The 26,803-nt window shown below is 40.4% G+C and overlaps 1 protein-coding gene across 2 annotated transcripts; it reads right to left on the bottom strand.

Moving 5' to 3' along the window:
- Positions 1 to 7,931: 7,931 nt before the first annotated feature.
- Positions 7,932 to 25,714, bottom strand: LOC308412775 (kinesin-associated protein 3-like). 2 transcript variants are annotated; one of them, XM_080907342.1, is made up of 20 exons: positions 25,575 to 25,714; positions 24,467 to 24,598; positions 24,035 to 24,192; positions 23,674 to 23,735; positions 23,362 to 23,503; positions 19,627 to 19,726; positions 19,402 to 19,541; positions 19,192 to 19,290; positions 18,866 to 19,044; positions 18,158 to 18,320; positions 17,092 to 17,192; positions 16,902 to 17,010; positions 16,684 to 16,796; positions 16,291 to 16,456; positions 15,187 to 15,312; positions 14,985 to 15,083; positions 10,807 to 10,892; positions 10,560 to 10,716; positions 9,273 to 9,357; positions 7,932 to 9,091 (listed from the first exon to the last, which is right to left on the bottom strand). In XM_080907342.1, exons 1-20 carry the CDS (start codon positions 25,601 to 25,603, stop codon positions 8,989 to 8,991), a joined length of 2,349 nt encoding a protein of 782 aa, XP_080763468.1. In that variant the 5' UTR covers positions 25,604 to 25,714; the 3' UTR covers positions 7,932 to 8,988. The 2 variants fall into 2 exon arrangements, with proteins under 2 accessions (XP_080763468.1, XP_080763467.1); XM_080907341.1 differs by having other exon boundaries at positions 25,563 to 25,714.
- Between the last annotated feature and the right edge of the window lie 1,089 nt (positions 25,715 to 26,803).

Below are 26,803 nucleotides of genomic sequence, written 5' to 3' on the forward strand. Positions count from 1 at the left end.
AAGTTGAAAATAAAATAACTGTACAACAAAATACACAATATAGAACTATATAAGAATGTATGAAGAAATATAAATAAATATATACACAATAACAGCAGCTGTACAAGTATTAACCGGAAATGAAGAATGTAGTGACCAGTGTTGTGCAATCCACATTATGTCTTGTGCAGTGCAAATATGCTTAAAGTGATTTAAGTGATGAAGTGAAAACAATGTACAGAATGTCCAGTGTGTGTGTAAGAACTATATATGTGGGTCAGTACTGTGTGGTGGTGTGATTGAGAGACCATATCGCCTGCGGGAAGAAGCTCCTCCTCAGTCTCTCTGTGTTGGTCTTCAGGGAGCGGAATCGCTTTCCGGACCTCAACAGAGAGAACAGTCTGTTGTTGGGATGGCTGAGGTCCTTCACGATCTTCCTGGCCTTGGTCCAGCACCGCCTGCTGTAGATTGAGTGCAGGTCAGGGAGCTCGGAGCGGATGGTGCGCTCAGCTGACCGCACAACCCTCTGTAGAGCTCGTCTGTCCTGCATGGTGCTGTTTCCGAACCAGGTTAAGATGTTTCCCGCCAGGATGCTCTCTATGGTGCACGAGTAAAAGTTCCTGAGCACCTTGGAGGGCAGTTGGAAGTCTCTCAAGCGTCTGAGGTGGTAGAGACGCTGACGGGCCTTTTTCACCACGGTGTTGATGTGACAGGACCATGACAGGTCCTGCGTGATGTGAACTCCGAGGTATTTGAAGCTGTCCACTCTCTCCACTGGGCACTCGTTGATGACGGGGGTCTGGTAGTTCCTCTCCTGCTTAGTGCTGAAGTCCACTATCAGCTCCTTTGTCTTACTGACGTTTAGAAGGAGGTTGTTCCTCTGGCACCAGTTCTCCAGATTCCTAATCTCCTTCAGGTAGGCCGTCTCGTTTTTGTCCCTCTGTGGGGGGTTACTCCCACTAGGTTTATATCTGGGACTCTCCACCATTTGACCTTAGAACTGAAGAAGCTTCTCGGATGAGAGGTGAAACGTCTTCAAGCAACTTAAAGAAGTCCAGACGCTTTTCTTTGCAAGCTCCTTTGACGATTTAAAGTCATATTTGCTTTAACTAGTAAATTTTAAACACACTATTTTAACTTTAAGATGACTTTGCCTTCTCAGCCTACTGCCAGTAGACTGTTTATACTTTATAGAGCAATCAAGACATTGGCCAAGTCATGTGTGGAAGACCCTAAATCTGAGACATAATGAATAAGTCAATCAATTCTTTTCTTCCTGACGAACATTTGAACAGATGCATTGTACATTTCATCTTTTAATCACATTGAATGCAAAAGGCATACATATTTTTATTGTTTTTATCATAAAAATGCAAACAATAAATGTCCTGTTGATCTAAATTTGAATTATAACTTAAAGTCTGTTTAAATAATTAATTAATCATTTAATTTAAGTTGTATTTCACATATTCTTGTGCAGGAAATAGATGTATAAAGGCCAGCATTTAAGAAAACTTTGATAACCACTATTGTTAAGTGACATCCTTGGACTACTCTGAATAAAAAGCTTATATTTTATGCTGGTAGATTGGTTTTTGCAGCTTAATCTAATTCAGCATCTCTTATGAATTTTTCTGTAGCTCAGGCGGTAGAGCAGGTCATCTACTGATCGGTTGGTGGTTCGATTCCTGGCTTCCCCTAGTCTGCATGCCAAATATCCTTGGGCAAGATACTAACCCCAAATTTCTCTCCGATGCATCCATCGGAGTATGAGTGTGTGTGTGAGTTAGTTACTTAGAAAGCACTTAGAAAAATGTGCTTGTGCGAATGGGTGTGAATGGGTGAATGCACAAGTTGTGTAAAGCGCTTTGAGTGCTCAGAAGAGTAGAAAAGCGCTATATAAGAACCAGTCCATTTACCATTCTTCCTGCAGTATTTTAGTAATACGATCAGATGATACATAATTGTTTTGTTTGTTTGGAGATGGTGGAGGATTACAAATACCCTAGTGCTCAGCAAAAGACTCATTCAGCCATGAAGCGCCACACAATGCCACAGGAAAACATTACTAACTGTAGCCATTAAACAAAGCAGCTGCTTTGTAATTCTCAAAGATGCAAAAATACAGCTGAAAAACCGAAAGCCTTGATAACAAAGGTCTTCACCCCAAAACTGGTGTATTGTAATAAAAACTGTGATTATTCATTCTGAACCATTCTTAGACAGCAATAGGTCAGCCAACTATTTAAGAAGTAGTAACATAGTATGTAACCAGCTAAAATGAGGTTTGCAAATGTGAACAGAGTTGACTACTAGTGGCATATTCCTTTTATATTAATTGGAAGACATTGTATGCACTAGATTATATGTAAGTAAGTAAGTAAAATTTATTTATATAGCCCTTTTTATAGATAAATAAAATCAGAAATAAGAATAAAATAATAATAAAAACAATAAATAGAAAAAATAAAACAACTTAATTAAAAGCTTGTCTGTATTGAAATCTTCAGCTGCTTTTTAAAAGAGTCAGTGGAGTCTGTGCAGCGTAAAGACAATGGACAAGAATTCCACAATCTTGGTGCCACTGCCTGAAAAGCCCCATCCCCGTGTTTTGAACCTATTACACGAGACCAAAAGCAACCTCTGACCTGAAGACCTAAGTGCTCGGGAACTGAGTGGGAGCTGAGCACTCCTAAAACTCCTAAAGAACCTAGACTGGCCCTGCTCTCATCTGTGAAAATTACCAAATACCTCCTGCCCTCAAAGTCTTGTGCTTTTTCCACAAACTAACCACTGCATGAACAAAACTGACAATGAACAGATTGTCAGTTCCAGTGTGTGATATGAACCATATCCCACAGTGTCCTCTAATGTTGTAGTTACAACCGATGTGACAACCAACATTTGTTTTTATGAAACACTTTTGTTTAACACAAAATAAAATTAACTTAATCAGAAACGTTGTGCAAGGTAATTAAGTTTTAAATTATATTTTATAAATAACTAATTAAATGTATGTATGTATTCATTTTATTTTTCTGAAATATAAGTGTAAAAAGGAGCACTATATTTCATAAATATATAGTACCAACAACAGTCGCCTCAAGGTAGTTTGACACTAACAGTAATAGGCTTATAACATATCAGAAATATATTGTGGGCCTAAACCATTCGGTACTTTGTAAACCTACAGGAATATTCTAAAGTCTAGCCACTGGAAAGTCACACTGCCCCAAACAGACATTCCTGTTGACAAAACAGGGAAAGAGTTTTTGTATTTTCACGCTTACATATTGGGATGCTGAACATGACTGTTACTGGAAGATTGCTTGTACAACTTGTTATAATTTATCTTGCTAATTAAGTCCATCCATCCATCTTCTTCCGCTTATCTGGAGCCGGGTTGGGGGGGCAGCAGCCTAAGCAGAGAAGCCCAGACCTCCCTCTCCCCAGCCACCTCCTCTAGCTTGTCCAGGGGAACACCAAGATATAATCTCTCCATCGTGTCCTGGGTCTTCCCGGGGCCTCCTCCTGGTGGTTACATGCCCAGAACACCTCACCCAGGAGATGCCCATGGAGGCATCATTGTCAGATGCCTGAACCACCTCAACTGGCTCCTTTTGATGTGGAGGAGCATTGGCTCTACTCTCCCCTCCTGGTTCAGCCCCTCCCGGATGGCTGAACCTCTCACCTTGTCTCTAAGGGAGAAGCCAGCTGATAGGTTTGTAGCATACACCTATTTGCTGGAACGTTCAAGACAATTTACTACACAGCAAAAAGCAAGACACAAGTAGGCAAAGTTCTTTGTGTTACTCATGAGGGAGACCTGCCTGGAGCCAAGTGTCGTTCCACCCATTTGACCTCCATCAGACTCTCAGCCAGGTTCCCCATAGCACTCCTTTTATTGTGGTTACATGAATATGCATAGGTACATTAACATATGACATTTCATATAGGTATACATGTGGACAAAGAATACCTTGTGTGTGTGTGTGTCGTGTAAGTATGTGTGTGTGTGTGTGTCTGTGTGTGTGTGTGGGCGGGGGGTCAAGATGTGACCCCGTGAAGACTCCCCAAAGCTGGTGCCAGGAGTCTAGCGTATCTGAACAAAAGGCCCTTACACTCAGACAGATATACGTGTGTTTGCTATACCATATATCAGCAAGAGAAGATACTACCTCTCCTAGGAGGTGTGTGATCTATTTTTAATTTATAAAGGATAAAAATGTTCCTCTCTAGACCTATTTCATAAAAATCATTCCATTAAAACATTTAAAAAAAAAAAAAAGCTACCTGACCTCGATTTATTATTTCATTGCATTGTCATTTACAACATTTCTTTGTTATTCTTGTTTAAAAGTGTTTTACAAAAACAAGTTAATGTCTGATAATTATAGATAGATGCAGAATTGATTTTCCTGTAACTGTGAAAATAGATTTAAACTAAATATGACAGGTTTAGTGTAGATCGTGGATGTCAAACTCCAGTCCTTGAGGGCCAATGTCCTGAAACTTTTAAATGTGTCCTTGCTGTGACACACCTGAACAAAATTAGTAGGTCTTTAGCTAGATTTTAAAGAACTTGACTGCATAATAAGGCAGCAATTCAGCCATTTGATTCATGTTAGAGCAGCTCATGAGTGAATGAACATGGTGCAATAAAAGTACTTTCAGAAGTATTGGGTTGGCTGTAGCTAAGGAGCAGTAGTACAGCAGGTCAGCTGCTGACTGGAAGGTTGGTGGTTCGATCCCTGGCTCCTCAAGTTTGTGTGCCAAATATCCTTGGGCAAGATACTAGATACCACTTTTTTTATGTCCGATACTGATATCATAAATTTGGATATTGGCCGATACCGATATGAATCCGATAGTGTTTTTTAATCAATAAAACTGTTTTTTTAATATCTTGCTGAATTTTGTATAAGTTCATACTCAAGTTTAAATAAACAACAACACTAAAGCTATTCTGTTATACCTGTATGCAAAAAAGTACACTGCACCCAAAACATTTCATAGTTCAATACTAATCAATCTAATAAACTTAAACCTACTCCATCCTCCCTATTCTGGTATTTTAAAGAGTAAGCAACCTAACTAATAGGGTTGCAAACTCCCAGCAAAAAAAAATAAAATACGGACCCACCCCCCACCTCATGATGCTTAATCGACGTAATCAACTTTAATTTGATGCAGGGTGAAAAAAATGCACAGAAATCAATTATTTTTCAAGAATAATTAAATAGATTCAACATCTTTCTTCAAAAGAATTGCAGACTGCACAGATGGTACCTTCCCAAAGGAAAAAATACTAGCTTACTAGGGTATATTAGACTGAATAGTTACTATATACAGTAATGGACTTCTATACATTTTACATCAGATTCAGATAATTATTTATTAAAAGCTAGATATTTTAAATGAGAATAAGAATGAAAAGTATGTCTTTGTGCCCCCTTTTCCCTGTTCATCCCCTATTGGCCCCCCTGGCTAAACTTTGCTAGATCCGCCCCTGCACAGTTACCAGCCATCAGCTGCGTAGAAAAGGATCCTGGTCTAGAAAGTAATATTAAATAAATTCTAACAACTAGTGATGGGATTTCCGGCTCTTTTTAGAGAATCGGCTCTTTCGGTTCGGCTCACTAAAAAGAGCCGGCTCTTTCGGCTCCGAACCGGCTCTTCAGGTTGTTTTGTTGCTTTAATTAATTTATTATTAACAATAATATAAAATTATGCACAAAAGAAATTACTAATGTAAAAAAAAAAAAGTGGTTTTATTTATATATGTTTATATATAAATATATGCGGTGGCCCCTAGAGACAAAACACGTACAAACTCCAAAACACATTTCTAGCATAAGTGATCTAGGTAGCTCTGAACTTCCAAACCACAGCTACCTAGATCACTTAAATTACACAATTGAAAGCATATGTGTATTGTTTGTGTATTTATACACAAGCATTCATATATATAGTCAAATATATATGGGTGATCGTGGCTCAAGAGTTGGGAGTTCGCCTTGTAATCGGAAGGTTGCCGGTTCGAGCCCCGGCTTGGACAGTCTCGGTCGTTGTGTCCTTGGGCAAGACACTTCACCCGTTGCCTACTGGTGGTGGTCAGAGGGCCCGGTGGCGCCAGTGTCCGGCAGCCTCGCCTCTGTCAGTGCGCCCCAGGGTGGCTGTGGCTACAATGTAGCTTACCATCACCAGTGTGTGAATGTGTGTGAATGGGTGGATGACTGGATATGTAAAGCGCTTTGGGGTCCTTAGGGACTAGTAAAGCGCTATATAAATACAGGCCATTTACCATTTTAATAAAAAAATTAAAAAAATGTTCGTTTACCTGTTATTACCACACACCAAATCCGGTTGTTGGTACTTGCTGGGTTGTGTAGCCACTAGGTAACAAAAGTTCAACACTGCCCCTAGCATCCTGGAGTACTTCTGTTGTCTTTTGTACGTGTTTTGAGTTTTTATGTGCTTCTGAGTTTTTATGTGTTTGGAGTTTGTACGTGTTTTTACGTGTTTTGGAGTTTGTACGTGCTTCAGGGTTCGTACGTGATTTGAAGTTTGTATGTGCTTTGTCTGTAGGGGCCATCGTCAATATACTTTTATTTATTCACTACACATAAAATGTAATAAATAAATCATAATACAAAACTCAACTATTCACATTTCAACTTTTAACTACTTAAATTTTCAGCTTTTTCCTTTTACAAATTTAAAGTGAAACAACACAAAACACTGCAAACCACAACACAATTAAATATAAATTATAATATGAAAACAAAAAGAAGATGCATATTCTCTGTCATATGGACCTGCATGAATAAACTTTCCGAATCCTTTATCATCTGCAACTGAAAATAGTTGTGGATGATTACTATACCTTTCTAATGTGACCTTGTTGTCCCTGGCTCTCTTTCTCTCTCTCTCCCTCCTGCTCTGTTCCAGTGCTACTGCTACCGCCCCTCCTCCCGCTTCCCAGCGTAAAGCACAAGGCTCGCATGCTGAGTGAAGTGGGAAAAAAAGTGCGAGAGAGAGGGTGAGAGAAAGAGAAAAAACAAAAACAAACTTATGGTAAAGTAAACAAAAACACAAGTACATATGTGCAAATAGGACTAAAACCAATACTGTATGTAAAAGTTTTCTTCAAACAGACCATCTTTTCCATATGTGGTTTAATCAGTGCCATTTAATATTAATATGCCACCATGTATTTAAAATATACATGTTAAACCATGTTATCAAAGTAGGCATGTTATATTTAGCTTCTTTTTTTAGAGTTTGTTTTTGTTTTATTTTTTAAGTGCATGTTCACAGAGACAACTCTTTTGAGATCTCATTGCTGTTAAAAAACACCCAGAAGCATTATGAGGAATACCCAACGTACACTCTTGTTTCTATTTAAACAGCCATGAGAAATGATGTGCTAGGTGACTGATGATCATGGATGGGTTTTTTTGTGTTTCTTTTTGAAACACATTTTTTCAGTTCACAGCTATCTTTCCTCAAGGAAAGGATTTCTGGCCTCATTTTATGAACACTGCATTAAGTGTGGTCTGACAGGACAGATTTCGATTTAGCAAGTCTGTGGGGTAGCAGGTCAGAAACATCACATAAATGTAGTGGTTAGAAGAAGAGCTCCCCATAATACTGCTGTGGTTTTGACATCTGTTATAAGCCAAATTTCAAACTACAATAAATCTTAGGGCGCTTTGAGACTGGGTTTGCATTTTTTAAATATTAATTTGTATGTGATGTACATACACTTTGAAATGCATGCAGAAAACTAGAGAACAATGGCAAAGACTAAGAAAATGAACTAATGGCACAGTACCACCTGGGAGTGCTACAAAAAATAAGAAACAAGCATCGTTTACCAATTTTCCTTCTTGGGAATTGTATTTGAAGTCATTGCTGTTTCTTACAATTTAAATCATTAGCCAATGAGATCATGAAAGACATGACGAAATTTTATTTTTCAGCTTGTAGTAACAGAGATGGAAACAGACAGCACTTCACTATTGCACATCAATATAAAAAAAACAACAACAACAACAAAAAAACAACAACAAGGGGGCAGGGGGACAGGTGTTTAAAGCCTTTGCAGTTTCCTAATTTCTAATAATGCTAACATAGAATTTCACTTAAGGAGCTGAAGAATTTCACAGTTTAAAAAAAAATGTCAATGCGGCTCAGCAGACTATAGCCTGCTCTCCTCTCTGCTGCAGACTTAAGGTATACCAGCGGATCACAGAATGATTTGAACAAACTGTCAGCAACTACACTGCCCTGCAGGTAATGTAGGCACCAGGCTTTTATCTGTTGGTCAGCATTCAGCTCCTACATCAACTTGGACCTTTTAACAGTCACAAATTTACTTATGCAACATTTAACATGAACTGAAATCTATCCCCGACTAATACACAAGGAGGAAGTCTTTTTGTGGAGATCCAGACTAGCTGGCCAGTGTGAAAGCACCCTAGGCTGTAACAACAATGTTCCCATTTTACAGTGACATAGATAAAAGAAACATGCTGTAAACTCATTAAATAAATGTCACATGTTGACATGGTTTTGAAGGAGCCAAAATGAAGGATCTCAAACAGTTCAATAAAGACGCTGAATATTTTTGTATAAATATTAATTATCACATAAGAAAAAAAAAGAAAAGCAAAACCTACCAACATACAGAAGCAAATTTTAAAGAAAGACGTAACTAGTTCTGCTTGAGATGATTGTAAATAGATGAAATAGCTAAGTGAAAATTGTATGCAATCTGCAGTGTTAGTGTGGTCTGTATTATTAATTTCAGCATTTGAAAGCACTGTCTGAATAACTACAACTATTCTTAACATGTCAAGATGAGGCATATGAAATGCTACACTGCAAGGGGCTGTCACTTTAATAAATTAAACAATGAGAGTGGAGTTGTAGATAATGTGTGAATATGCACTTGGTGGAGAGGAATGAAACAAAGACGATGTGAACAAAGCAGACTCAAAGTGTCTATGAGTACTGATAAAAGGGCTGCTCATCGGGTCTGAAGCCATAGGCCGTGGCTGGTCGTGCAGGTGATGAGCTGGTCTGGTCGAAAACATCGCCAATGTCTCTGGTAGACAAAGTTACAAAAAAAAAAAAAAAAGCCAATTTAACAGTATGAAAAATAAAAATGTGAAACACTGGACTGGGATTTTATAGTGTGGCAAAAGAGGTGGAGGCTTTGATTGCCTGAATTTAAAATTCAGTAAGCTGTAGAATGGCTAGAATGTTTCTGTCTCCTGTTAACTCACCCTGCATGGTGCGAGTCTCCATTCTGCGGTTGCAGGTCACTGAAGAAGTCTGGGCTGACTGAGCCATCTCCTGGAGTTATTCCATCTAAAAGATTGAAGAACACAACAATAAACCAGCAGATACATTTAATTTAAAAAGTGTAAACAGACTAAAAGTCTAAATTTCAAGTTCTAGCCTATTTTGAGTCCCTGCTATGTAGTTACTTACCTGTAAAAGTCAGTTTTTGCTTTTGATGTTAAATGTGAATTTACTGAATGCAATGACATTCAGTACAAATAATAATTTAATAATATCACACAGAAGACATCTCTTCTTATTTCCATCTCTTAAGAGAACCGTCAGGTGGGTTGTTTTGTTATTTCGATTTCGATTATTGATTATTCATTCTGTGAATTTTGTGTGATAAACTGGAATAAAAACAAACAAAAATGATAATTTATGCCTAGAACTGCCAAATAAGTCATTTTGACCCCAGAGAAATGTAAAACACTAATCAGTACATACTTGGCTGTATTGTGTGTAAACAAAACAAACACATATACATTTAGATAAGAATGCTGCTATATCATGATCAAAAGCTAGTTAAAGATAAATAACTATTAGCACAGGCGCTGTAGCCAGAGTTTTTGCTGGTTGAACACAACAGAGACCTGAGTGTTTGTACTAATCCGCACAACAGTGAAATCCAGAGAGGAGCAGCCAAATCGGATGGTTTTAAGGGGTGAGGACTGGGTGAAGGGCTACAGATGGGGGGAAAGTGGATGGTCGGTGTGGGAAGAGGTCCAGTGGCATAAAACAGAGGTGGACAGATTGATACATTTTCAGTATTCTACGTTTACAATAATTTATTTATTAAAATTTGGTTTATTTTGTTGTAGCCGATTGTATGGTAAACTTTTAAATGTAGTCAATGAGCTATTTCACAGTGAGTTCCTTGTTATTAATAGCTTCATTATATTTGCTTTGTTTAATTGTGGACACTAAAATATATTTTACCTTTACAATCTGTAATGAAATAAATCACTAGACAACTTCTAAAAATTCATGTTAAATGCTTATTTTGTCAAATCCTAATCATTTATAAAAATTAAACATCAACTTCCTCAGGAAATGATTTCCTTGCCATTTCTGCTGCTGTTATGGGATGAGGTCAAAATGACAACCTGCCAGTCCCCCCCCCCCCCCCCCAAAACAAACTGTCAAGTCTTGTTGGGAAGGTAAAATTTACTGTCAGGCTGGTCAATTTTCCTGTTCTACATGCACAGCTGAGTCTTTGCTCAGTGTACCTGCACTGTAGAAGAGATCAGTCCGGTCATTGTCGTTATCATAAAGATAAGGCTCAGACTCATCTGCTTGCCGACTCTCAACCATCTCCAGCCACTGGTTGTTGTGGAAACGGAACTTCTCTGACTGAATTTTCCTGCCCCACTCTTCGTCATATTCCTTGGAGGAGACAGACCAAAAATATGAAGGTGCATTTCTAGTCCTTATTTTAGAAAACAGACATCCATCAGTAGCACATTGTTAACTTACAGCAATAATATCAAGGGTGTTGTCACACACTTTTCTAATTTCTGCATTCTTGTCATGCATCAGATCAATGAGGTAAGCTGGAGCCTCTACAAAGAGGGTTAAAGAAAACCCACAGAAATCCTCAGATAGTGCTGTAAGACAGACAGACATATATACATACACACATACAGAGAGAGAGAGCGAGAGAGAAATGAATCACAACCTTGGCCAGCCGCTTGAAGAGGTACACCAGAGAGACCAAAGGCAGGAGAATAAACCAGCTGTTCTCCACAGAACCATCCAAGGTGTACTCTCAGTAGCATTGGAACAATATGAGAACAGCACCACCAAGACAGGAGACAGACCAATACTGGAAGTGCATATGTGAGAACGACCCATAACGGCAATGCTCAGTGGCTAGTGGATCTGAGGGCAGACCACAGCAACCTTCCTGAACAGGATCCAGTAACCACCACAGTGACAGACATCCAAGAAAGGGTCTCCAATATCAAGAGTTTGGACAGCACCAGGCCCCGACATGGTTCACGCCTACTGGCTGAAGAAGCTGACTGCACTCTGGCGGCACAAATGAACCAGCTGCTAGCCAATGAGAGACACCCAGAATGGCTAACCGAAGGCCGGACAATCCTGATCCTCAAGGACCCCCAGAAGGGACCGGTCCCCTCCAGCTACCGACCAATAACCTGCCTCAGCACCGCGTGAAAGCTCCTGTCAGGCATCATAGCAGCTAAGATGAACAGGCACATGGGTCAATACATGAGTGGGGCACAGAAAGGAATTGGCAAGAATACCAGAGGTGCAAAACACCAGCTACTGGTAGACAGAACAGTCAGCCGAGACTGCAAGACCAGACTGACCAACCTGTGCACTGCCTGGATTGATTACAAGAAGGCCTATGACTCAATGCCCCACAGCTGGATACTGGAATGCCTAGAATTGTACAAGATCAATGGGACCCTAAGAGCCTTCATCAGGAACTCAATGGGGATGTGGCGTACAACACTAGAGGCCAACTCCAAGCCCATAACACAAGTCACCATCAAGTGCGGGATCTACCAAGGAGATGCTCTGTCCCCACTGCTGTTCTGCATAGGCCTGAACCCCCTCAGTGAGATCATTAACAAGACTGGCTACGGATACCGACTACGGAACGGAGCAGTTGTCAGCCACCTCCTGTACATGGATGACATCAAGCTGTATGCCAAGAGTGAACAAGACATCGATTCACTGATCCACACTACCAGGCTATACAGCAATGACATTGGAATGTCGTTCGGACTGGAGAAGTGTAGTCGGATGGTAACAAAGAGAGGGAAGGTAGTCAGAACTGAGGGGATTGAACTACCAGAAGGCAACATTGCAGACATAGAGGACAGTTACAAGTACCTAGGGATCCCGCAGGCAAATGGGAACCATGAAGAGGCCGCTAGAAAGGCTGCAACCACCAAGTACCTGCAGAGGGTCAGGCAAGTCCTGAGGAGTCAGCTGAATGGTAAGAACAAGATCCGGGCCATCAACACGTACGCCCTGCCCGTGATCAGGTACCCTGCTGGGGTAATAGGCTGGCCAAAGGAGGAGATAGAAGCCACTGACATAAAGACAAGAAAGCTCCTTACCATGCATGGAGGGTTTCACCCCAAGTCCAGCACCCTGAGGCTGTACGCTAAGCGGAAGGAAGGGGGCCGGGGACTGGTGAGTGTCAGCACCACAGTCCAGGATGGATGGCCCCAACTGACCGAGTGCTCAGTGAATACCTCAGGCAGCAGAAACCCAAGAAAGAGGAGGAAGACGAGGAACCATCATGGAAGGACAGGCCCCTGCACGGTATGTACCACCGGCAGATAGAGGAGGTGGCTGATATCCAGAAATCCTACCAGTGGCTGGACAAAGCTGGACTGAAAGACAGCACAGAGGCACTAATCATGGCAGCACAAGAACAAGCTCTGAGTACAAGATCCATAGAGGCTGGGGTCTATCACACCAGGCAAGACCCCAGGTGCAGGCTGTGTAAAGATGCCCCAGAGACAATCCAGCACATAACAGCAGGGTGCAAGATGCTAGCAGGCAAGGCATACATGGAACGCCATAACCAAGTGGCCGGCATAGTGTACAGGAACATCTGTGCCGAGTATAACCTGGAAGTCCCGAGGTCAAAGTGGGAGATGCCCCCAAGGGTGGTGGAGAATGACCGAGCTAAGATCCTGTGGGACTTCCAGATACAGACGGACAAAATGGTGGTGGCTAACCAACCGGACATAGTGGTGGTAGACAAACAGAAGAAGACGGCCGTAGTGATCGATGTAGCGGTTCCGAATGACAGCAATATCAGGAAGAAGGAACACGAGAAGCTGGAGAAATACCAAGGGCTCAGAGAAGAGCTCGAGAGGATGTGGAGGGTGAAGGTAATGGTGGTCCCCGTGGTAATCGGAGCACTAGGTGCGGTGACTCCCAAGCTAGGCGAGTGGCTCCAGCAGATCCCGGGAATAACATCGGAGATCTCTGTCCAGAAGAGCGCAGTCCTGGGAACAGCTAAGATACTGCGCAGGACCCTCAAGCTCCCAGGCCTCTGGTAGAGGACCCGAGCTTGAAGGATAAACCGCCCGCAGGGGCGTGCTGGGTGTTTTATATAGATATATATATACATATATACATATATATATATATATATATATATATACATATATATATATATATATATATATATATACATATATATATATACATATATATATATATATATATATATATATATATATATATATATATATATATATATATATACACACACACACACATATACATATATATACACATATACACTGAACAAAAATATAAACGCAACACTTTTGTTTTTGCTCCCATTCCCCATGGGATGGACGTAGAGACCTAAAATTCATTCCAGATACACAATATAACCATCCCTCCCAAACAGTGGTCACAAATCAGTCCAAATGTGTGGTAGTGGGCACATCTGCTATATTGAGATAATCCATCCCACCTCACAGGTGTGCCACATCAGGATGCTGATCTGACATCATGAGTAGTGCACAGGTGTACCTCAGACTGCCCACAACAAAAGGCCACCCTGGAATGTGCAGTTTTTTGCACTATTGGGGGTCTGGGGACCCAGAACCGGTCAGTATCTGGTGTGACCACCATTTGCCTCATGCAGTGCAACACATCGTCGCATGGAGTCTATCAGATTGTCAATTGTGGCCTGTGGAATGTTGGTCCACTCCACTTCAATGGCTGTGCGAGGTTGTTGGATATTCGTGGGAACTGGTACACGCTGTCGTATACGCCGGTCAAGCACATCCCGAACATGCTCAATGGGTGACATGTCCGGTGAGTATGCTGGCCATGCAAGAACTGGGACATTCTCAGCTGCCATCTGCCCTGAACAATGTGAACCATGATTCATCCGTGAAGCGCACACCTCTCCAACGTGCCAGACGCCATCGAATGTGAGCATTTTCCCACACAAGTCTGTTACGGCGAAGAGCTGGATGAGGACGACGGGCATACAGTTGAGCGTCCCTGAGACGGTTTCTGACAGTTTGTGCAGAAATTGTTTGGTTGTGCAAACCAATTGTTCCAGCAGCTGTCTGGGTGGCTGGTCTCAGACGATCTTGGAGGTGAACCTGCTGGATGTGGAGGTCCTGGGCTGGTGTGGTTACACGAGGTCTGCGGTTGTGAGGCCGGTTGGATGTGCTGCCATATTCTCTGAAACGCCTGTGGAGACGGCTTATGGTTGAGAAATGAACATTCAATGCACGGGCGACAGATCTGGTTGACATTCCTGCTGTCAGCATGCCAATTGCACGCTCCCTCATTGCTTGTGGCATCTGTGGCATTTTGCTGTGAGACAAAACTGCACATTCCAGGGTGGCCTTTTGTTGTGGGCAGTCTGAGGTACACCTGTGCACTACTCATGATGTCAGATCAGCATCCTGATGTGGCACACCTGTGAGGTGGGATGGATTATCTCAATATAGCAGATGTGCCCACTACCACACATTTGGACTGATTTGTGACCACTGTTTGGGAGGGATGGTTATATTGTGTATCTGGAATGAATTTTAGGTCTCTACGTCCATCCCATGGGGAATGGGAGCAAAAACAAAAGTGTTGCGTTTATATTTTTGTTCAGTGTATATATCTCAAAGACGGAAGGATACGGGTGTCTTTGATAATCACATCTCGTGTAGCTTGGTGAAACACCATTTGATAGAAGACGTAGACAATCTGGCATACAAACTCATCGTCCTCCTGCTGGGCTATATTAAACAAAGGAGACCCATGATAAGCAGTTTATAGACCAAGGACACAGGAAAGTTATATGTAATACATTTTTGGGGAAACCACTGGTATGCATGTTACCGTTCAGTAGCTCAATAAGTGCAGGAATAATGCCAGATTTAGCTAACATGACGGCACAGGCATCATCCATGGATACCGTTCCGATCATTATGACCACCTCCAGGATGAGATCATCCTCTGCTGAACCTGAAACAGACAGAAGGAAGTGTAGTTTTAGAAAGTTATTCCAGTCAAAAGAGAGCAGTTAAGTTAACCATTTTCTGACTTTTTGATAGTTTTGCAGTATTTATTTAGCACTAGTTATAAACAACTGCTTTATAGTAGAACAAAGAAATAAACATCTTTAATATGGGAACAACAAATACAATGTTAGTGTAGCTGCCGTCATGGGCAACTCTCGCATTTAGGTTCCTTTTATTAGATATTTAAGGTTGAAACAATAATTAGTTGAAATATTAATAAATAAGAAATAAATAGTAATTCATGTTTCGTTGATTAGATTTATATGTTTAAATGTGTTATTTGTGCTAATTGTGCAATTAGATAGGAACCTTTTCTAAAGTTCCGTCTGTTGTTGCTAAGAGGGCATTTTTTTGGCTGTCACACTCAGCAAGCTAATTAAGAGAAGAGCCACGAGGTTTGCACATCTACAGAAAGTTATAAAAGAGTTGGATCTCCCCACAATGTAAAGATGAAAGTTTTATTCCCTTTGAGTGAGGCCAATGAGGTAAATGTTTTATTTTGTTTCTTATCGTTGTATGTAAATACGCGAGTGTTGCGTGATATTCCAGTGCAATTACCGCAGTGAGAGCTGTAATGTGTACTTTATTGATCCTTTTTTTGGAATGTTTCGTCATATATAATGCTTAAGAATATTCATCTAAGTTTGTATTTCTTTTTAGTTCTGACGGCATTGTATCGGCTGTGGTTGGACATCATTACATGTTAAGACATGTCGAAGAATCCTCCTGTCTGAAATAAATGTCAGTTAAAACGCAAAGAACAAGTTGAGCTTTATTAAGACTCGAGGGGAGTAACAGTTAGTTTTTTCTGTGAAAAGAACTATGGCCAAACCATAGCAAGTTTCCTAGTACTCTCTGTCCCAACAAGTGCACAAATTCCACTATATTAAAAGAGATGAAATGAAAAATTATGTGAAGGCACCTGGTTTAAGTCTGTCTTTAAGGTAAGGTACTAGATTATACTCCTTCAGCACCAACTCCCAGTCCAGGTCAGGGATGGTGAGGTTGGCTAGAGTCCCCAGACACTCCAGAACCCAATCCTCTTCTTCCTCTTCTTTAATCTCCGCTGCCAGGTCACCAACATAGTCCTGACAAAGCAAGAAGAGAATTTACACAATTAAAAACAAACAATCAAAAAACAAAACAAACAAACAAACAAAAAACAAAAACACCCCACCTCAACCATCCTGAAAACAAGGCTGATGTTTAGGTCAATACTGATCACAGCAATTTCCGTACACAATGATTATTAAATAATGACTGATAATAATGATAATTTTAGTTTGTAACGTTTTCTTTATTGCATATAACTCACTATGAACAGTGATTTGATTTGGCCATCATGTTGTGAGATGTTTCTGATCATCTTCATGAGGAGGCAGTCTTTCATCTTCAGAGCTCTTTTCATAAGCATCTTCAATCCATCTCCTAGGAATGGAGAGACACTCAGAATAATCTCTTCCAAAAGCCATACAGACATCTGGTACCTGTGATGGTGAGGCAATGGTCTAACTTGTGCAAAAAGTAAAATACCTTCACACATGAGTTGTGCATTCTTCTTGTTTGCAGCCAGGTTGATGCAGATGGAGATGAGCTCAGTTTCAATTTCCTCCTCACCATGCTCGTACAGCATTTGCATTAGCTACACACAAACACACAAAATTGTACCTAAGACTTTAGAACTCAGGCACTATGAGTGTTCAGCTCAGTGTACATTTTGTACCTGTGGTATGCAGTCAGTATAAACAAACATGCCCTTGAACCGGTCATCCATGCTGATGTGGTACAGGATACGCATTGCCATCTGTCTGTTGTTCTCATCCCCTGAAAACACACACAATAACGATGATACCATTACCATGTTACAGTTTTGCATAAAATGCCAAGGGTTCACAACAGCTACACTGCAAGGCTATTAACTATAAAAGCAAAACGCAGAGATAAATGCATTTCCCAAATCTGGGATATATAAAGAGCATCTTTCATCTGGTGCTAAGCTAGTGCAAGATTTAAACCAAGGTTTTTGTGTTCATTAAAGAAGTTCCCTAACTGAATTAAGTGGCAAGAAGTTGACTGAAGAGGCAGTTGAATCCAAAGAATCTCAAATATACAGTAGCTTTAAAAGCAGGCTGTAAACAGGACACAGTTTGAAGTAGGTGAGTTTAACCCTTTATTTTAAAGCTACCTGTGGCTTTTTTTCTAGTTTGGTTGTCATTAATTTAGTTTTAAATTCCATTCCAATTATTCCTTTCTTTGTTCTACTCAAACAACAAGTGAATCTCTGTACCCTACTAATTCATTCCAACTTGTCAGAATTGCTTGAACTGAACTTTCTTTGGTCAACAGCAGATTCCTGCAGTCACCCGTAGTTTGAAGACGCAACTTGTCTGCACACACCTACCATTTACTCGCAAAGCTGCAGTGAAAGGTGGAAAAGGTGCAACCAAAAAGGGAAAAACAGAGATCATTTGATGGACTGAATGGAGACTGAACAGAGATCTCCCTGTGCGGGCAACAATCTCCGTTTATCGTTTGGGTTGCATTTTTCAGTTTGATCACAGCTGAAGAGGAGATTTTCAACATAAGCATGAAGTGCTTTTATAACACCAGGAGAATGTGAACAATTTTTATTCAGGATGTAACAATCCACAGTGATGATTGTGTGTCGACTTATCAGCAATACTTAAAAAGCTGTAAGCTACACGTTTGTTCCCAGCAGTCACTTTGCTAAAAGTACTGTGAATGGATCGCTATGTGCTGCATGCTATTAAACTAGCGTGCATCATTACCTAACAGGACAGTGAGTTTAGGTAACAGGCCAACTTCTACCATCTTGGCTCTAAGTCCAGAGTCAAAGGAGAGGTTGAGCAGCAAACGTAGAGTCAAGTTTAATAAGTCTTCATGTTTACAGGGAACCAGGCGAGCCAACTGCTCCACTGTATCCACCTCAGCCTACAAATCAGAGACAAACACAGATTATAGCAAATCTAATGATGGTAAATTCAGCAGAAAATAATTTATGCCACCGACAAGAGCTGAATGAACATCAAGGGCATCACAATAAACGAAAAAAGACAAATTCAGAAATCCAAAGCAAGGATTACTATTATTCTACTGTTTACCTACTTTCCAATATTAGAAGCTAATAGCTACATATTATGTGGAGCTTGTCAATAAGACACTACCATTTACAGCCCCCTCCCCAAAAAAAAAACCAACCTAACCTCTGCACTACAGAAGACTTACAATACTGGAAGACAACTGACTTACAGAATATTTCCCCACAATCATTACCAGAGGAAGAAGGAATAACAATGCAAAAACAATGCAAACCGGGTCCCCCCCCCTATTTTTAAACAAAGGATGTAGAATAAAAATAAATGAAGTTGACTTGGTTAACAACAGATCTCTGTAACATAAAAATGATCATCAGGACTGTTTCTCCTATGCTCCTGGCAAGCGTTATCGAATCTGAAAGTCTTGTTTCTACCACCCACCATGTCATTCTTATTCTCAAGAAAGATGGAGAGTTTTTTAAGGAAAGAAACCACCAGGACAAGCAGCTCCTCATCATCACGTTCAAGAACTTTGACCAACAAGCCAACAATGTTTTTATTCCTCATCTTCAGTTCTGTCCTCGTATCCTCAGCAAGGTTCAGCAAGAGGTAAAGAGACACTAAGAACCAGAGAAAAACAGGCCAGCAGAAGTGAGGAGGAGAAACAGAAAATTAGAGATGATATAGTAATTTCAGTTACATCTGATCAACAAAAGTTCTGAATGAGGAGATTAAAAAAAAAAACAAAAAACAAAAACAAAGCCTACCTCTGAGCAGCTGTTCCTGCTTAGCCAAAAGGCCATGGTATTTTCTGAGAGCCTTGTCCTGGTCTCGTCTCAGGGAGCCATTCTCTGGTGCAGACTCACGTGCGCAAAAGAACATTAAGGAAAACATTATTTTTGCTGACTTAATGAGTACATTCTCATTAAGTCAGCAAAACTATAAAGGGAGAGAGCAGAAAAGTAAGCAAAAAACACCAATAAAAAGGATATAGGCCTTGTTTTTCTTGCGTAGCTCCTCACGCCATGCGTCGTATCTCTTCAATTCATGTTCGACCACACTCATACACAGGGCGCCTATTTTATAATGACTCACCACCCCGTGAAACTGGGAGAAACTGGAGGAGGAAAGGTAAGAGGATTAAACACAACAGTAAGAATAAATGTGATGGAAGTGAGCTGCTATGTAAGTGTGTGTGTTACCTGGAGAAGCAGAAGAATATATAAATGATGATGGTGGCTAGGTCTACACTCTGCTTCCAATCCTCCCTTAGTACTCTGGCCAAAGCACCAAGAGCTGTCTCTATTAGGAAAGACAAGGGAAGTTTTCACATCATAAGTACAGCAGATAACGGCACAATAATATATTGTGATATAACATGTGCCATCTAACAAATTTTCAGTTAGAAAAAGATACTTGGGGCAATAGAGAACCTATTGAGCCCATTTCCAGGAGCAGATTTTTGGTCTTTGAGTCTTAAAGTAGCTTTACATGTTTCGCAGTTCAAAATCCTTAATCCTTAGTCATATAGTCTGTGTAGCCCATAACTTTATTTTCTGTCTCATATTTGCCGTTTTATGGGGTGCCTGTTAGCTCAGTGCGTTGAGCGGACGACCACATGCCATGCGGCTGAGAGCAGCTAGCCTGCGCCCACTTACAGTTTATCGTGGAATATCTAGGACAGACATTTCATTAAAATCCTGAATTGATTTTAAATATAAATTTATTTTGCCCGAAACGCCAGAATCTCAGGTTAAACCTTACAAGATTTCAACAACCACCAAAGAGCTAAAACAGTAAATGGGAGCAGGTACACGGATTCTGCACAAAGACGTAAACACAAAGCGTGGACCCGCCGACGCATCACAATCAGTGAGATGTCGCCTTTCTCACCCAGCGGCACAGACACAGACACGGTCAGGGCTGAAAGCAGACAGCTCACTGATTCTGATGTTTCAGTGGGTCCATGCTTTGTGTTTACGTCCTTTTTGCACTAGAGTCTGAAGCTGCAGGTTTTATTTCTCTCCAAACAGAGAGACATATCTGTACCAGCCACTGGTACAGATGTGTGGACGACACCTGGGTCAAAATCAAGACACAAGAAGTGGAATCCTTCACTGCGCACATTAACGCTGTGGATAAAAACATCAAGTTCGCCAGGGAAGACACAAGGGACAACTGTTTGCCTTTCCTGGACTGCGCCGTGCACATTGAAGAGAACGGCAAACTCAACATCGAAGTTTACCGGAAGCCCACACACACGGACCAGTACCTCCTCTTTGACTCCCATCACCCTTTGGAACACAAACTTGGAGTAATTAGGACCCTACACCACCGGGCAGAACATGTTCCCTCTAAGCCTGAAGGAAAAAAGAAGGAACACACACATGTAAAGGAAGCACTCAAAACGTGCGGCTATCCTAAATGGGCGTTCTTAAAGTCAGCAAAGAGGCACAGAAAAGAAGACCAGACACCAGCGAGGGAGGATAAGAAGGACAGATGCAACAACATTGTCATCTCCTATGTAGCCGGTGTATCAGAGAAACTCAGGAGAGTTTTCTCCAAGCATGACATCCCAGTGTATTTCAGACCCAGCAACACGCTCAGACAGGAACTGGTTCACCCAAAAGACAAAACGCCAAAACACAAACTTAACAATGTGGTGTATGCTGTACAGTGCAGCGAGGAATGCTCAGACCTCTACATTGGAGAGACCAAACAGCCACTTCCCAAGCGCATGGCACAACACAGAAGAGCCACCTCCACAGGACAAGACTCAGCAGTCCATCTGCATCTTAAGGATAAAGGACACTCTTTCGAGGATGCCAATGTTCACATTTTGGACAGAGAGGACAGATGGTTTGAAAGAGGAGTGAAAGAAGCCATCTATGTCCACTGTGAGCGACCATCTTTGAACAGAGGCGGGGGTTTACGACACCAACTGTCTGCCATCTATAATCCAGTTTTGAGATCCCTTCCCAGACGCCTTAACGCCCACTCACATCCTGGGCCATCTGACCTCAGGAATTCGCATGTTAGATAAGGTGGGGCCAGGTTTCACAATGAACACACCCAAAACTGATGTTTTGATTGGGACCCACACCCAGTTTCACACCTTGGCTCAGGCGATTAGAGGATCATCAGGGGGTCCTTTTGTCCCTCTGTGGGGGGTTACTCCCACTAGGTTTATATCTGGGACTCTCCACCATTTGACCTTAGAACTGAAGAAGCTTCTCGGATGAGAGGTGAAACGTCTTCAAGCAACTTAAAGAAGTCCAGACGCTTTTCTTTGCAAGCTCCTTTGACTACGATGACCTGGATGACTGAGAACCTTCACAGACATCTCCAAACAATATTGACTGAACCAGCAGCAAAAGAAGATCCAAACTACGCTTCACATAAACATCGTCATGAATTCCCTCTTACTTTACTGCATTATTCGCTCGCTTATTAGCCACCAGTCTGCAGAATATTTTTAAGGCCATCTGCTATAAAATCCCAGGCCAGGAAAATCGCCTTCATGTTTTTCTGTTTTATCCTCAGTTACTTTGACACAAAGGCATCTTCTGTGATGCTTACGCCTTCGATAAAGTCTCGAAAGTGTCAGCTTTCTTTTTACAAAAATAAAAACATGGATATGTACTGATACGTGATCAGAATTATAATATTTGAATCAAATCGAATCGATTTGGGACCTTGTGAATTGGAATCGAATAGATTCTAGAAATCAGTGACGATACCCAGACCTATTCCTGATGGTTAGGGACAAACGCAACTGCGTGGCAGGATGCTGTAAATGGACTAAACTTCAGTCAGGAAAACAACTGAGATAATCCATCCACAATACGAGGTTAGTCATTAATATACTGCTGCATGGCATAAAGCTTTAAAATGAACAGTGGTAATAAAAACCGAGAGTAGCTGAAGGTGATCACTGCCTTTTTTAGGGGCTTTTTCAGATTAAATAGAACAAGATACAAAACATTAAAACATGTTAAAAACACAACAGCCTTGATAAACGCAGAGTAGTTTTGACCCAGAAGTAGAGTTCATATGTCATCACTTAAAAATTGGATATCCCACCTGCTGTGAATGTTTTAATGCAGTACAGTTGTTATTATTATCATCACTTGTCACATCCTGTTTATGACAGTTAAAATTAATAACATTGATATAAGAAACTGAGCCAATTTTGCCATACCTGGTGCACGGGGAAAATTATCAATATGCTTTTTGTGACATTTTTGTTTGGTGGTGTTCTGTGTGATTTTCCTAATGTGAAATAAGTGCCATGGCTCCAAAAGGTTGGGAAACACAGGTTTAGAGTGACCCACTCTTTCACTAATGTTTGTAAAGCAGACTGCATGGCTAGGTGTTCGATTTTATACACTTGTGGCAATGAGAATGAAAACACCTGAATTCAAAAGGGTAGCCCAATACTTTAGTCCACACAATATATCTAGCATCAAATACCATCATAACACAGATGTCAAAATGGAAGTATTCTAACAATAACCCAAAGAGACAACCTTCGAGTCGATACTGAGCACTGGTTAGGTTCAGTTATTTTGTAGTGCAGGAAAAAATGGAAAAATATGCTAAGAACTTGCTACTGCTCTGGAGAAAATGACAATTATATAGAGCACAAGTAAAGCATGCTGCCTTTAATTATTAGACAATTAGAGAATCAAATGTTCTTTCTGTATGCAGAAAAATATAGCTAAATAAAAATCAATCAAAAAAGGTAGTAAACAACGATGAGCTCTCAGGGTGCGTTTGTACCAATGATGTTACACTAACTTCATTAAATGGTTTGAGTCAAACCATATAAAATAGTTTTAAGAGATGACACACTTAAACTATCCAGGAATGTCAGGAAACTGCTGTAGGTACGACTCTGTTAACCATCAGAATTAAGATGGAGAATAAAAGTGTACCATTGTGCAGTAGCTCCTCCAGGTTATCAGGGTTACGGGCAAGCTGCAGGATGAGAGCTGAGCCTCTGATCTTCTCTGGAATCCCTTCATAGAGCAGTTCAATATACTCATCCACTCTAGTTATACTGGCCTCCTCATTTAACTACAAACACAAACAAACACACAAAGTTGTTGACTGATAACAAATGCATTCTTTCACCAGCCAAACTATTTAAACAACACATTTGAGCAACTTCGGGTTGTTGCTTTAATGAAGACAGAACATGTGCTTACTGCTGTGTGAGATCAAACTACAGTGGAACAAATGGTTACCTCTATGCCTTCAAATGGTGTCAATTCTTTGGGCTTGACTGTTCTTTTTCCTTTTTTTTCCACTGGTGACAAAACACACACATACATAAACAGCCAAAACAAAGCACATCAGCATTAATTCCAAACTTGAAACTTTAATTGCATTAGTTTACATTTTCTTTTATTAGCATCACAGTGCATACTTTAGGTCTGCCATTACACAACCTCCTTACATGTCTTAATATTTCTAGAATGTTTACAGTACATGCTGGACTAACAAGCTGCCAATCTACATGTGGGACTGAAGTTAGCCAAAGTTGGAATTGGACAGTAAAGATTTTGGGCTCCAGAGCACAGGTGCAATGACGGTGGTATGACTAACCGTTGCTCTCCACCGGGGATGATTTTCTGTTCTGCAAGTAGTACAGGAGCTGCTCCACCTGGGGCAGACGGGAAGCAGGGATCATCTTACACTCCTCCAGCACTTTCTTTGCCAAAGCTCCCACATCTGTACTAGGAGAAAGACTTTTCATGCGGATACTGGAGCATGAAAAAAAGAGCAGAAGAGAAAGCAGAAGCTAGCAGGTTTCATTAAATTCAAAATAAATATACTGATTGTAAAACTGTGGCCCAATAGCCTTTTTTTTCTGGCATAAATAACACATTTTTTTTTACTTTTTTTAATCCTTTCCACAGGCAGAATAGTCCTCTTTTCACACACCTAATGCAAAAGACACTGTCATGATGTCACCCACTAGTTTGTTTGTGAGGTCCTGTTGTGATGTAAAACCTAAAGACAGATGCGCTTACTTACATTTTTTGTCCCTCCTTGCGTTCTCCAAGCATATGTCCTCCACTCTCTCCAAGGATAGATGCCTCCACCTCATAGTGGACTACAAGGGCCTTCTGTGTGGGATGGACGTCCAAACCGCCCACAGTCACTTTGCTTTGAGCGATCAAGAACAGGCAGTACAAAATACAGTAAAGACATAAAACTCCAGTTATTTAATTTACATCATACCATATAATAACTGCATCGGACGCAAATCAGCTAGCAAGTTAATTTCACAACAAAATGACTTTAAATTTTACTACAGAAAATAGGTCGTTAATTGCCAAGCCAGTAAAATATCCGCCGCCCATAACAATAACACATAGGAAGACACGCCCAGACAATAGCATAATATTACTAACCGGCTAACAATAAAACACGATTCCACAGAGAGTTAAAGCATGACAAACACGAGCTAAACTCGGTGCAAATCCCTGATTGCAAATAAATTCAACACTACGTGCAATTAGCTAGCGATTATCCACCACAGTTTAGCACGGAAGCTTGCTAGCTATGTTAGCTCCAATTCAGATTTCCAATCCCCCTTCCTTCAGGTAGGGAAGGTTAAAAAATGTTTCCTTTTATTGGCGGATTTATAAGTCAGTGGAAAACGTAAAATCAGTCGTTATTTGTTTATAAGTTGTCATGCACAGTAGGCTCCTTTTAGAAATAATTGGGTAACTGTGCTAACGAAGGGGATGTGAATACAACCATGAAGGCTGATTTAAATGGTGAGAGATTTTAAGTGACCTTTCTGTCAACTGCATGTACGCCAAACTGACCGTTGTCGTTATTTATTTAAAACATAAACAATTATATGCTCGCATTCTGCACCGAGCAAGAAAACAGGAAATTTCCCAAATTGGAAAGGTAATTAAACATCGCACTATATAGAGAAATGCCATGGATCAGGGCAAGCTAATTAGCAAGAATTTCAATTTAAAAAACGCTTCCTCTTATCTTCTAAGTGTTGGTTAGACGTTCACAGTAAAGCTAACGTGATAGTATGGACACCATATATTACTTAAATTGGTGACCATATCTAGCAAACACATTACTCTTAGAATAATAAACTCACGTTATGACTGACCGTTTGAGATAACGTGCATCATCCTGCATCTTCCTCAGATTTAAACTTCAATATTTTTAATGAACGTAACAGTAGTGATGTGTCGAAGTGTGTCGGGTAATCTCGGGGGTGTTTTTGTGAAGCGCGTATCGAGGCTTGCTTTGATTACGTATGCAGTGACGTTCGTACCACGTGACTGTATCAGTAACTGGTAGTGATGGGAATTACGGATCTTTTTAGAGAACCGTATCTTTCGGCTCGACTCACTAAAAAGAGTCGTCTCTTTCGGCTCCCAACCGGATCTTCAGATTGTTTTGTTGCTTTAACTCTTTAAGACCTACTACAGAACCAAGTCTGCCAGAGCTTATATTATATTTTTACATGCTGTAGTGCCATTTTTGGGAGCATTTCAAGTTGCTATACATCAATACAACGATTATAGCCCAAATTTTAATAATATGTATGCATTAAGTGCATAGTAATTACATAAATTGTCACAAAGTGCAATAAACTATAAAAAAATTGAAAATCTTTTTGTTTTTTTAACATATATTTCTAGTTAGAGAAATTTAAGAGGCTTGTCCCTCAAAACTGTAAATACAAAAAAGTTGTACAAAATAGTTTCCCACCACAGGAAATTTATTTTGAGTGTCTTCATAGTTTTATTTTTGAAATACACCAATTTGTATATACTGCAGGAAAAACGAAAATAAATATTATAATGCAAATTTGCAAAAAAAAAAACAGCATATGCATCAAAATTAACTATTTTCAGCGGTTCAATTTGACTTCTAAGCATCCCAGAAACGACACAGAAAGTCATAAAGTCAAACATAACTTTTAAAAACACCACTATAGGCTTACAAGGCACTGATGGTAAAAAAAACTACATTTCCGCGAAAATGACGTCACTTCCGGTTTCGGGCAGGTAATGGCGGACATGTGATAGTTCGCGCTGACATCTATTCCAACGTACTTTAAATAACACTTTCAAAATTAATTGGGCTAAACATTTTCTTAAAAACCCTACCTCTATCTGGAACTTTATACCATATCATATTTTCTCTCGTTTTGGTGGCTTTAATTTTATTTTAAATTGTAATTACAATGTTGAGAAACTCCCTGTAAAGCTTTCATCCTTCCATAAGCAGGTCCTCTTAGCGTGGACCCTCATTTATAAACACAACTTCTCACCTCACAAATACCTTATCTGGAACAACAGAGATATTTTATATAAAAATAAATCACTT

This window comes from Rhamphochromis sp. 'chilingali', assembly GCF_963969265.1.
Source record: "Rhamphochromis sp. 'chilingali' genome assembly, chromosome: 16".
Lineage (NCBI taxonomy): Eukaryota > Metazoa > Chordata > Actinopteri > Cichliformes > Cichlidae > Rhamphochromis > Rhamphochromis sp. 'chilingali'.

Excerpts from the sequence above, each read along its gene's own strand:
- LOC308412775 (XM_080907341.1), bottom strand. The coding sequence starts at position 25,603 with ATGCAGGATGATGCACGTTATCTCAAACGGTCAGTCATAAC. Across the intron at positions 18,321-18,865 it reads TTGAGAATAAGAATGACATG|GCTGAGGTGGATACAGTGGA; the intron begins GTGGGTGGTAGA and ends TCTGATTTGTAG. Across the intron at positions 10,893-14,984 it reads TGTGATTATCAAAGACACCC|AGGCTCCAGCTTACCTCATT; the intron begins GTATCCTTCCGT and ends CCCTCTTTGTAG.